At 55.3% G+C, this 13,052-nt stretch overlaps 1 protein-coding gene across 1 annotated transcript in view; it reads left to right on the top strand.

Annotated features, from left to right (window-relative positions):
* Positions 1–684: 684 nt before the first annotated feature.
* The window catches only part of COL27A1 (collagen type XXVII alpha 1 chain), a 148,223-nt gene continuing 135,855 nt past the window's right edge, over positions 685–13,052 (top strand). Inside the window, exons 1-3 of the mRNA XM_063081986.1 lie at positions 685–743; positions 6,921–6,991; positions 10,566–12,295. Coding sequence (XP_062938056.1) covers positions 685–743; positions 6,921–6,991; positions 10,566–12,295 — 1,860 coding nt within the window. The remainder of the gene's footprint in view (positions 744–6,920; positions 6,992–10,565; positions 12,296–13,052) is intronic.

Here is a 13,052-nt window from a genome sequence, read left to right as displayed (position 1 = left end):
GTGCCTAATCTCAGAACTGTGATCCATCATTGTGCAGCCTTTGGCAACTCCTTCCTCACTGAATCTCTTTCCCCATCTTTACACGGGGGAAGGGGGCGGGTGTCCCAGCGGGGCTGTCGTGGGCCGGCCGAGGCTGTGTTCCCGGCTGCGGCCGGCAGGGGGCAGCAGGGGGCAGCAGAGGGCGTCCTGGCGCGGGGAGGAGGAGGGAAGGTGGAGAGCCGCCGCGGGCCGAGACTTTAAATCGCCTTCATTTCCCCCAAATCCTTCCTTTTCCTCTCCTCCCCCAGGCCAGCGGGGAGGCAGCTTCCACCGCCCTCCGCGCGCCCTCGCCCGGCCTTGCTCTGCCTCCGGGGACGGCCAGCAGCCCGCCTCCAAAAGTTTGATCATCTCCCTCTCTCTCTTTCCCCCTCGCTTCTTCTTCCTTTTCGGTGGAAGCAGAGCAGGAGAGAGGCAGGGGCGAGCGCGGCGCCCGGACTCCTGGGACCATGGGCCTGGCGCGGGCGCCCGCGGGGCCCCGGCCGCGCTGCCTGCCTGCTCCGGCGCCCCTGGGCGCGGGGCTGCGCTGGGGGCGCGGGGACCGCGCGCTCTGAGCCGGCCTGGCGCGGCGGGGCGGGGGGCTGGCGGCCCCATGGGGCGCGCCCACACTTGCCCCCCGGGCTCGGGAGCATGAAGTAAGGGCCTGCCATGGGAGCGGGATCGGCGCGGGGGGCCCGAGGCACAGAAGCGGCAGCAGCGCGCGGGGGGTGAGTACGAGCTCGGGGATGCCCCCTCCCCAGCTTCCTGCTGCTCCGGTCTCCGGCGGGGCTGGGATTCCCCCGGCGCGCCGGACTCTTCCAGGGAAACGTCAGCTTCCTGTCCCTTCCTGCGCCCCCGCGAGGCGGGACGCCAAGGGTTAACAGGGGCTGCTGCGCCTCCGGCCCGGCCCGGCGAACGCTGCCCGCCGTGCCGCGCCTGGCTGGGCTGCCCGGTCCCGCTGGGGCGGGGGCCCAGCTGGGGAGGGTCCGTGCAGAGCCAGCCCGGGGATAGGGGGTGGGAGCGGGTGGTGGCGCCTGGAGCGGCTGGCGGGGGACAGAGGGGGGCTTTTCGGAGGCGCGGGAGAGGAGGGGGTCTTCGGTTTGGGCTCTCTCGGTGTGTTCGGGGGTGGTTCCGGTGTCTCGGTGTCTGCAGCTCCTGAGTCTGTACGCTCAGTTGCCATCTGTTCTTGTGAAACTGTCGGCAAGTTTCAGGGTCTCCAGATTTCAGTCCTGCTCCTGTCTCAGTGTCTGTGTGGCTCTGCACGTCCCTGCGTTTCTGGAAGTCTCCGCGTGTGTGCGAGCGAGTCTGCCTGGGTCTGTGTCTCAGTGTTTCCCACCTTCTCCCGGGAAGCGCTCAGTTCCTATCCCTTTCCCGCGTGTGAGAGAGAAAAAAACCAGAGCCAGCGTGTCAGAGCAGAAAGGGCCCTAGAGATCACCTAAAGAGCCCCATTGTACAGATGGGTCACCTAGGGACACCCAGGGCAGGAGAGGGGCAGAGAATCTCCAAAGAGGGGCTGGGCAGAGCTGGGACCCACAGGATGGGATTCCCAGGGTGTTGTGTAGGAGTCGTAAGAGACAGTGAGCGCGTGCAAGAGCACAGCACTGAGTGTGGGTGTGTGGGGGAGCCGGCCAGGATGGGAGCAGCCCCTCCTGGCCCTGTGACTGTGGCTCAGGCTCTGGACTCACCCTGTTTCTGTCCTGCCCTTGGGACCCCCGGGACACTCCCAAGAGGCTGGTCAGGAGTGTAGCTCCGCCCTCCCCCATCATGCCCTGCCCCCGCTGAGCTGGAATCAGGGGGATGATGCCCCCCCCTTCTTCTCCATGTCTTGGAAAAAGCTGGCTGGTTGAGATTCCCCTGCACCCCCACCACAACACACACGCACACACACAGACACCAGTGAACACACTGCTGACTCATTTTCTCCAGAAGACCCTGTGCCAGGGCAGATGCCAGTGGTTGGACAGAAAAGTGGTGCCAGGCGAGCACCCCACAGTGGGGCCCAAGTTGTGGGCAAGTGGCAGTCACGCTGCTTTAAGGCCCAGCCTCTGCCTTCTCCCACCTCCCTGCCTCCCTGGCCACTGCATTGCCTGGGTCCTGTGCCCTTTGGCTCCAACATGCTTTCCAGCTTTGCTCCCCAACCCCTCTTGCCAGACCAAGCTCCGTGACACTGCCTGTGGGGCACGCCCCTGGCCCCTGCTTGCCTTGCCTTTCTTCCCTGGACTTAGAACATTCTCCCTCCCTTGTGCTTTCACATGCCCTGCTGTCCCTCCACAGCCGTCAGCCCCCCTAGTGGTGGGCTGGAAGGGGCCTGCCCTGGAAATGCAACCCATTTTCTCTGTTGCTTTCTGAGCACACTGTACTCCCCATGTTGCTTTGTTTGCATATTCTCTCCCCGATCTCTGCATCCAGGGACCTTCTTGATACCCCTATGTTGTGGCATGGCACAGGGCAGTGCCACACAAATTGGTGGTGGAGGACGGCAGCTAAACACTCAGGCACTCACGTCAGTGGGAGGCAGGTTGCAGAGCAGAAGGAGTGTGAGCCTTGCAATAAGGCAGACTTGAGTTTGAAACCTGACGCTGCCCTGTGAGCTTGGGCAAGCCACTTGCCTTTCTGCTTCTCATTTTTCTCATCCACAAAATGGGCATCTTCATTCCCAGCTAGTGGGGTTTTTGAGGATTAGTGGGACCATGCTTAAAAGGGCTTAGAACAGTCCCTGGCAAGTAGTAAGTGCTCAATAAACAGCAGCTGTGATTTGTATTATTATTCACTTCATCTTGAATGGGTCTGTGAGTCAATGGGAAAGTTCTGGGCTGCATCCTGTCCAGACAGATGACCTGTCTGTGTTCCCATGGAGGAGGTGTAAGGTGTGAAGAAAGGACCCTGGGTGTGGCCGTCTGGGCATGGGGTCTGGCTGGTCCCTGGAGGCAGGTGGGATAGGTTTACCCCCTTAGCTACTCTGTATTCTGTGGTTCCCAACCAGCTCCCTTCCCAGTTTACCCCATGGCAGAACAGCTAAGCCTGGTGCCCACAGGGCTGCCTGCCTTGTCTGTTTCTGTGACCTTTGTCTCAGCCCTGAGTTCTCAGTGAATGTTCAAGCTGATGTGTGTGAGTCTCTGAGTCCTGTGTGTTCCTAGGTAACAAGGATGGAAGAAAAACCATTCAAACAGGCTACAGGTTCTGGTGGCCTATTTGTCCAGGAATAGGCACATTTGGTGCACTGGCAGAGGGCCTTTTGCAGGGCTTAGGAACACCTGGGTTCCCTTCTTGGAGGGCTGTGTGACCAGGCTGTGTTTCCAAGGCTCCTTTCCTTGTGGCTCCCGTTTCGGCTGCCTCTTGCCCTCCCTGGCCTCTGTGCTCTGGTCTTCCTGACATTCTGAAGCCCCGGGTTTGCTGAGCCAAGGCCCAAGAGGCAGTGGTGAAAACAGAAGTCTGGAAGAACAAAGCCCTGAGCCAGTGCAGGCACTAAACGTTATTAGCAGTAGCCTAAACAGGATTGGAACGGGAGCAAAAGAATCGGCAGGGCCTCCTACGGGAGCCAACTTTCCAGGCCTGGAACTTACTTAGATGGTTCCTTGGCTCCACGGGCTACATCTCTGTTCCTGTTGGTGAAGGCTGGGACTCTGGTCTTTGGCAAGTACGAAGTCCCTGCAAGTCTCCAATTTCTTCTCCATGGGAGACAAGTCAAATGAAAAGCACTGTCTGTTAAGTGGTAGAGTCAAAGCACTGTGTGGCTTTGGACAAGTCACTTCCCTTCTCTGGGCTTCAGTTGTCCATCTCTTCAAAGAGGCAATGGAACTAGAATCTGACCCCTACATGATCTTGAAGGACCTTTCCCACTTGGACTGTACTTGGGAAGTTTATGGGTCAAGTGCATACAAAATCCAGGTACAACAGGGTCAGCTGAGTTTGTTAAAGGTAAATGAATGCGGCGTGAATACTTTTGTAATAGGCCTTCAGGGCTGAACTTCTCTAGTTAGAAGCCATGGTATTAGGAAGCTTAATTGAAGAGAAGATTCTGATTCCTGTGAGTCTTCTTTCTCCTGAACTTTGGTCATGAAAAATGAATTTTGTGGTCCTCTAAATCTGGGGACTGCTGAATGACAAAGTACAGTCCATTCCTTTATTGCAGGACTTCTCAGAGCCTTTGGCATGCAGTTGTGCTTTGGGAACTCTCAAGACTGGGATGCAGGAGACAGCTCTTCCCCAATATATCTGGCCACAGTTTCCTGGAGTATCTCCCTGGTGGAAGTGGGAAATAGTACTGAAGAATTGTGAACCCAGAACCTGCCCACGGTGACCTTGAGGAGGAAGTACCTGCCCTCCCTGAGCCTCCATTTTTTCCCATTTGTCAAATTGAACAATGCTGCCTATTATTTCTTTCCAAGGCCCATGAGGCTGCATTTGCTTCAAGTGGGCAGGTCATTCCAGAAGGGTCAGCCCTGCCCTTCTCTCCAGGCAACGCAGGACAGCTTGGCACTCTAACCTTTAGTCATTATCCATGGTGAGCTGAGGGACTGGCCCTGTGAAAATGGCATTCTCACAGCAATGGCAGCAGATTGGAGAGGATGAGGAGGGACAAAGGATTATTCAGGAGCAATCCTGGAAAAAAAATCAGAGCTGGGGAGTTAAGGCTTTGGGAAGATACTTTAAAAAGTTCAGAGTCCTAGGGCCGGCCCGTGGCTCACTTGGGAGAGTGTGGTGCTAATAACACCAAGGCCACGGGTTCAGATCCCTATATAGGGATGGCCACGTAGCTCACTTGCGAGAGTGTGGTGCTGACAACACCAAGTCAAGCATTAAGATCCCCTTACCGGTCATATTTAAAAAAAAAAAAAAACAGTTCAGAGTCCTATAATACCAGATAATATTCATCATCCTGCAATAATATATCGGGTGCTTATTATGTGCCTGCCAGCTGCTAGGAATACAAGAATAAATGAGACAGATGTCCTTGCCCTTCAAGGACTTAGTCTAGAAAGGGAAATAGACAGGAAAACAGACAATGAACATACATGTGGTATGCACTGTGGTGAGGTATGTGCAATGGGCTATAGCTGGTGACACCCGAGCTGGGATCTAACAGATGTGTAAGAAGTGACCAGGCAAAGGAGTAGTGTCTAGATGATGGGAGCAGCATGTGCAAAGGCCCAGAAGCTGGAGAAGGCTTTCGAGAGGCCATTGTCAGCATCCTAGTGCCGTTTCAGCTAGTTTGCCTTATGCTGTGAGTAACTGAAAACCCAACTCAACATGATTTAAACAATAAGGGGTTATTCTCACCATATCAAGAGGCCCCAAGGAAGAGCAGTACCAGGGTTGGTTAATTTAGCATCTCAACAGTGTCATTAAATATGTACTATTTTTCTATTCTGCCGTCCTCACATGCTCATGGGGCGTGTTACCTCATGTGTGCAGAATGGCTGCAGCAGCTCCAAGCAGTATGTCCTCAATCAACAACATATAGAGGCGACCCTCTGAAACACTTTCCCAGGGTCACTGACAGGCATCCCTCACATCTCATTGCCACATTTTGGTCATGTATACATGCCTAATTGGCTTAACAAATGAAATTCCCAGGATTGGCTTAGACACATCCAAATTCATCCAGTATCCTACATGATCAGCAGGAAGGAGCGATGGCTGAGGGTAGGTAACCACTAGCGTCTTTCACAGTGCCCAAGTCCTAACTGCTATTGATCATAATTGCTATTAAATTTGAAAATTGGAGAAGCTGACAGAGTGTGTGAGCTTGTCCTCCAAGGAGCCCAGGAAGCCTGGGAAGAACCTGCGGCTCCGGATATCAACCCTGCCAGACGGGTTTCCTGGATTACGTGATCCCTTGAAGCACACCACCCTAGCTTTCCTCTTGGAAATGGATCTGGGCCTGTCTGTCTCAGCTTTAGTCCTCACCACCCACCTGGCGCAGCTCTCTCTGCCTACATCCCGGCTGTCTCTGGCCACGTGCTGCCCTCCCCTCTGCCCGCTTGGGGATCAGATGCCCCAGGTGGCTTCTGGTGTCACTGGTGGCTGCTCCCACAGGAAGGTGAAATCAGATCGTTGCCTCTGCCCATCTTGGCAGGAGCCGATGGGCAGAGGTTTAACCCTGCCTGGCCCCACAATGTGGGGACTGCCTAGGGAGCACTTTTGTGGCTGGCTCCAGGCAGAGCCCTTATTTAATCCTCACACCTGGTCTGCAAGATAGGGAGTGTCAGCCTATGTTGTAGAGGACAAGACCAGCTCAGGGAGGGTGAGTGACTCATCTGGGGTCACACAGCTGGTAAGCAATGTTTGCACCTGGGTCTGCCCGACTCCCCCTCCTCTCCTCTGTTTTCTCTCCTCCCATTTTCCATCAGCATCAAGCCAGGTAGACAGCTGCCTTAGCACAGTACCTGTCCTGGTTAAGCGATCTTCTCTCTCCGTCCTTTGAGGAGACTGGTTATCCAAGCAGACTGTCTGGTCTTTCTGCTGACCTTTCAGTCCTGGCTCTGCTGCCCATTGACTGGGACTTTGGGAAAGGTCTCAAGATCATGAGGTGATAGTACAGATGGGGAGACTGAGGCCCAGAGAGTCAAGCACCAGATTTTGAGCTGGATCTTGGATCTCCTGATGCTGGGACAGGGCTTCCTGCCCACTGCTTCCTGCCCTGTGACCTTGGTTTATCAACCTGTGAAAAGTGAGGTTGTGTTTGTACCGTGCAGGCAGGTGCTGCTCGAGAGGCTGTGCCTGGAGGCCTGGGAGTGTGGGCTGCTCTGATGGGGCCTGGAGCCTGCACTGAGCCTCCTGCTTCCCACTGGGCCGCACGGGTGAGACTGGGGCTGGGTGATCCACGCCTGGCTCCTTTAGCCGGATATGGGTGCCAGGGGAGGAAGCTGATGCCACGTCTGCTTGTGTTTCCTGGTCTCTAGGGGGTTTCTCTTCGCCTGGATCTTAGTCTCCTTTGCCTGTCACCTGGCTGCCACCCAAGGAGCTCCTGAAGGTAATCCTCTCTTCTCTTTGTCCAGGGGGAAATAGAGGAGGACAGAAAGGGTGAGAGAACTCAGGAGTAGGAGATATCTGTGCTTCTAAGTGGAACTCACTGCCTCAGTTTTTCCATCAGTAGAATGGAGCTGGTCATTGGCAAATTCTCTCTGAGCTTGAAAGAATCACATTTGGAGTGTTGTAAGGGGTAGGAAGGACTCAATGCAGTGTGAAAGGGTGATCCTTGCCTTCCTGCCAGGCACAGAATTTGAATGAGTCATTTTGGTTCAGTAAGCCTCAGTTGTCCCTATTTGTCCGATGGGCGCTCTAAGGACTGCTGAGAGGAGGCACTAAAAGCCACAATTGTTGCTGACCCAGCCTGGGATCCACTCTCCCCTTCCCGTGAGATCCTGCTTTTCCCTCCTGTCCCTGAGGAGCTGTCCAGGGGGCCAGGGCAGCAGTGGGCTGGCTGCACAGCTGCCCAAGGAAACTGGAACTTCTCCCACATCTGTTTGTCAAGCAGCCACAACGCCTCTTGAAATAGCCACCCTTCCCCCCTTCCCCAGGCTTGGCCTGTGTGCTGGGGCTGGCAGCCGGGCACTTGGGTGTCCCCATGGCCTGACCTGGCCACCAGGCAGGGATTGGGCCCCTGGGAGGAGAGGGCCATGCCCGGAAGAGGCTTCTGCTGCTTGGCAACATTTTGTGCAAATGTCATATTTTCCAAGCTTGCCGTTTCCCCCACAAAGTAGGTGAACAGCTGTCCAGAGTCCTGAGTCAGGCACTGGGGGTGGGGTGGGGGGGGCGAGGTTGGGGAGAGGCTGGAGCTGCGTGGATCCAGGTTTATGTAATAAAGGAGCTTGCTGAGGCCAGCTGGCCCGGTCCTTCCATCTTGGCATTGGGCTGAATTCATTCCCTGTCCCCTATCTCTTCACCCTGATGGGATTGTGGGTGTGTCCCCACCCTGCCTTTTAGAGAGCCTGGGAGGCTCCAGAGCAGTATTAGCATAGTGGCTAAGAACAAAGACCCTGGGGGGCAGGTGGCCTCGGTCAAACCCCAGCTGTGCCTTCTATAAGCTGCATGACTTTGAGCAAGTTATTTATTTATTTTTTTAATTTTTAATTTTTTTTTTTTAAAGATGACCGGTAAGGGGATCTTAAGCCTTGGTTTGGTGTTGTCAGCACCACGCTTACCCGGTGAGCTAACCGGCCATCCATATATGGGATCCGAACCCGTGGCCTTGGTGTTATCAGCACCACACTCTCTCGAGTGAGCCATAGGCCGACCCGTGAGCAAGTTATTATATCTAATTTTCTGAACCTCATCTGTAAAGCTGGATAATAAATTCATAGACTGTTGAGAGAATCAAGTGAGATAATGCATGCAAAGCACTCAATGTATATTAAGTGCTCAATAAGTATTAGTTCTTATTGTTAATTATTTTATTAACCTGAAAAGAATGGGCAAGAACAGTCGTTCCCTATCTCCCATGGGGCTCACAGTGGTCAGAGACTCATGGCAGCTCCAGGTAACAGAATTTGAGGCTTTGCTCCTTAGCTGCAGATGGTCTTCAGAGGATGCCAGGAGACTTGCTGGTCGTCAGCTTTGAAGCCCACTCAGAGAGGGTGACAAGGGAAACCTCATCCGTGCCGCCTGGCCTGGCCAGTTGTGATTCCCCCTGAGCAAGTGAGAGTGTCTGTAGCTTGTGTGTGGGGAGTCATGGGGACAGGCCTAGGGACTCAAGGGGATGTCAGAGATAGGGCTAGGGGAAGGGGAACAAGTGGCTTCCTGCCCCACCTCTTCCCCAACCAAGTGGCTCCTCCTGTTTTTAAGTGGTTTATAGTGAATAGTATTTCAGCATAATAAGAGAGTGTCAATGATGAAAACATATGAGATTACTGCTACTAAGGGGATCCTTAAGCAGTAGTTTATTTTAGCTTAGAACCTAGGGACAGGCAGAGGTGGGAGAAAGGAGGGGAAGGAGGAATTTGAAGTGAAACAAAAGACTCCTGGGCCCTAGGGAAGAATAAGGGTGTTCAATCCAAGCCAACCTGAAACAGCAACCTGGAGCTACAGAATTTGTAGGATGTTATTAACACTTTGTGCCATGACAAGATCTGGTTCTGCTGCCTCCTCTTATAGGCAGGGAAATAGAGACCCAAGGGTCAGGAAGAGACTCGAGCTTAGGTGAGGGTGGTGAGAAGATGGCCTTTTCACCCTGCCAGCAAACCTGTGATGTAGGCAGTCTTCATAGCGCTGTTTTACAGCAGGGGGACCTGAGGCCCAGAGTCCAGAGTCGCGGGTGGTCTTGTCCTCCTCTTCATCTTGGCCTTCTGACTCCAGAGCCTGCTATGGAACTGTTGTGCTATGTTGCCAGCACCCAGGTTCTCAGTGTATCCCAGTGGCCCATCCATCTGTCCATCTATCTCACAGTTGTCGACAGAGGGCCTACTAAGTGCCAAGTGCTGTGTTCAGTCCCCAGCACAGCCTTGGCACCAGCTGGTAGGGAGAGTATTTAACACTCAGGGGCTAGTTTGCTGAGCTCACGAGAGGGGCACTGAGGATCTGATCCAGACCCCAATTCCAGAGGCAGCCTCTCCGGGGCTGGGGAGGCCACCTCTGCAGAGGATGGCAGCTCAGCCAAGAAAGGGTGTCAAGTGACCTGGGAGACGCAAGGTCAGGAGGCCTTTCCATAAGCACTGGAAGTCTCCTTTTGCTCTGGCAAGCCCCGCTGTTGTAATCACTGGGTAGATGTGACCTGGCCAGACTGTGGTCAGCTGTCCGAACGCCTCGCTAGAGGACAGAGGTTGTAGGGGTGCCTTGATTATTTTCTTTGCTCCCTCAAGAGCCACACAGGGAGGAGGAATTAGCAGAAATGTTATCTCCTTTCTGGCAGCAGATAGCGGCTTCCCCAGCCTGCTCTGGCCAGAGAGATCTCAAGGGTGGTAAGGGGACTGGGTGAGTTCCTGAGGAGGTGGTGAAATCAGTCAGGCCCCTGAACATCCTTACTAAGCTTTGGTGACACGTCCATTCGCTGGTCCCTCACTCCTGGGACTGCTTCCTGGAAGAGGTATCTTTTGAGGTAGAGAAAAGTGGTATGACAAGTCACTATTGGACAGCTGCTAACACTCTGAGCACTAGCATTCAGTGATTATCATTATTTTTAGCATTAGTAGCTATTTGAAAGTGCTTATTTTGTGCTAGACGCTTTAAAAAGTGTATTCATACATCATCACCACAACATCCTGAGATTGATTTTATTATTATCCCATTTAGAAGATGGGGACACTGAAGCACTAAAGTCACAGGGTTAGTAAGTAGCAGAGCTGGGATTTAAACCCAGGACGTTTGGCTCCAGAGTCTGTGCTCTTAACCATGATGTGCAACATCATGCAGCCAGACAAAGGGTTGCAGTCCCCGCTGGATGTCCCAACACTGCACTCTCAGCCAGCACCACGGGCAGCGCTACTTTGAGCTGAAGGGAACAGATATCCAGGTGGCTGCGGGTGGACTGTCCACACTGCCTGTGCACCTAGAGGGGTCTGGGGCTGGAGCAGGCCCTGACTGTGTCCTCTTCCCTCTTCCCTCCCTCTCAGATGTGGACGTCCTCCAGCGGCTGGGCCTCAGCTGGACAAAGGCAGGGGGCGGCTGGAGCCCTGCACCCCCGGGAGTCATTCCGTTCCAGTCGGGCTTCATCTTTACGCAGCGGGCCCGGCTCCAGGCCCCCACGGCCGCTGTCCTTCCTGCCGCCCTGGGCACAGAGCTGGCGCTGGTGCTGAGCCTCTGCTCCCACCGGGTGAACCATGCCTTCCTCTTTGCCGTCCGCAGCCGGAAGCACAAGCTGCAGCTGGGCCTGCAGTTCCTCCCTGGCAAGATGGTCGTCCACCTGGGGCCCCGGCGCTCTGTGGCCTTTGACCTCGACATGCACGACGGCCGCTGGCACCACCTGGCCCTGGAGCTCCGCAGCCGCACAGTCACTCTGGTGACGGCCTGCGGGCAGCACCGGGTGCCTGTCCCACTGCCTTTCCACAGGGACCCCACACTCGACCCCGAGGGCTCTTTCCTCTTTGGAAAGATGAGCCCTCATGCGGTCCAGTTTGAAGGTGCCCTGTGCCAGTTCAGTATCTACCCCGTGACGCAGGTCGCTCACAATTACTGTGCCCACCTGAGAAAGCAATGCGGACAGGCTGACATGTACCGGCCCCAGCTGGGACCCCTCTTCACCTTCCAGACCGACCTCACCCTGATAGGCCTGGAGAACCTGACCACTGCCATACCAGCCCTGGGGTCACAGCCAGCAGGCAGGCGGCCCAGGGTGACTGTGGCACCTGCTACACCTGCCAAGCCCCTCAGGACTAGCCCCACAGACCCTCCCCAGCATATTGCAGCAGGAGGCCCAGCCTGGACCCCACTGCCACCTGCCAAGTTGTCAGCCAGGAAAGCACTGTCCCCCTTGCCCCCGGCCTCTCCAGCTGACTCTGCCAGACCTCTTCGCCCTGCAGCTGCCCTGACATTGCGGAAGATCACAGCCATCAAAATCCCCAAAAGTTTCCCCACGAAGCCTTCAGCCCCCATCAAAAGCCCCCATCCTACCCAGACAACAGCTCCACGTTCATTCACAAAGTCAGCCCCACCCACTCAGAAACCGGTGCTGCCCACTTCCCGCCCAGTTTCTGCCAAAATCTCCCATCCCACGGTGAAGCCGGTCCAGAGGAACCCCGTAACACCCAGAACTCCACCACCCAGCGCCTGGCCCCTATCTCCCATTTCCAGCTCCTCTAAAAAGCCTATTCCCACAGTAGCCCTGACTGAGGCCAAGATGACCAGTCATGCCAGTAAGCTGGCCTCTGCCCACACCAGCCCCCACAAACCTCCCCCGTCCACTGTTTTGCTCCCATCTCCTGCCCCCAGTCCTGGCTCTACCAGGGCTGCTCGGCCACCAGCCACAGCAGTGTCTCCAGCCTCAGCCACCAGGACTCCCAGCACGGCACCTCCCATGCTTGCTCTTGGTTCATCCCCTCCTGGAAGCAAGAAACCCACTGGATCAGAAGCCACAAAGAAAGATGTACCCAAGAGCAGCCCCCAGAAGCCCATCCCTCTCAGACCGGGAAAGCCATCTAGGGATGTCCCATTGAACGATCCAGCCCCCAGACAGTCCCAGCCCAGTCAGCAGACCACCCCGGCCCTGGTGTTGGCCCCAGCGCAGTTCCTGTCCTCGAGCCCCCGGCCCACAAGCAGTGGCTATCCGTTCTTCCACCTGGTGGGACCCACACCTTTCCCCCTGCTGATGGGGCCTCCAGGGCCCAAGGGAGACTGTGGTTTGCCGGTAAGACTGGGTGGGGTCTGCATGCTGTTTGGAGCTTGAGTGAGGGACTGTGGGGCAGTTTGGTCAAGTGGTTGCCCCTGGTAGGGGCAGGAGGAAAGGAGCACCTCAGGCCAGGAGCTGGAACCCAGGCCCCGATCCTGGGGCTCTGCCGTCTCCATTACTACACATCCTGCTGCAGATTCATGATCCAGTGGGACAGATTGAGGTCTGGAGGTCACCCTCAGGTGAAGAGCACCCCTGGGCTTTGGTCGGCCCAGGTCCAAGGTCATTCTTTGCTAACCCAACTGCAGAGGTCCAAGGAAAGCCATTAACTGACTGGCCCCAGGCCACTCAGAGTGAGCGGCTGAGCAGCCTCCAAGCCCAGCTCTCCTGACTCATGGAGCGCGGCTCCCTCTGGCCTATTGGCTTGTCCGGGAGCTGTGGACAAAGGTCCTTCATGGGGTAGCCCTGATATGTTTTGTTTGGCCCATGCAGTATTCTTAAAAAAAAAAAATCTGTTAAGTTACTAACATTTAAAAAATGTGAGCGATTTCTTATAAAAGACTCAGCAACCAGCTTCTCTTGCAAAGTGGGAAATGCATGGCCCTTGGGCCACCCCTTTAGACAGGACAAGCCCACTCCCATCTATCCTTGTCCCTCCTGTCGCAACGGAGACTTCCAATCAGTCTTTCCACCCAGTTATGTTACCTCTTGGCTGGTACCTGTAGGCATTTGATTTGTGGCCCCTGATAGAGGAGTTTGGGATGAGGAAGGTTAG

Source organism: Cynocephalus volans, chromosome 17 (genome assembly GCF_027409185.1).
Source record: "Cynocephalus volans isolate mCynVol1 chromosome 17, mCynVol1.pri, whole genome shotgun sequence".
Lineage (NCBI taxonomy): Eukaryota > Metazoa > Chordata > Mammalia > Dermoptera > Cynocephalidae > Cynocephalus > Cynocephalus volans.
The sequence above is the reverse complement of the archived record's forward strand: the minus strand, read 5'-3'. Positions and strand labels throughout refer to the sequence as shown.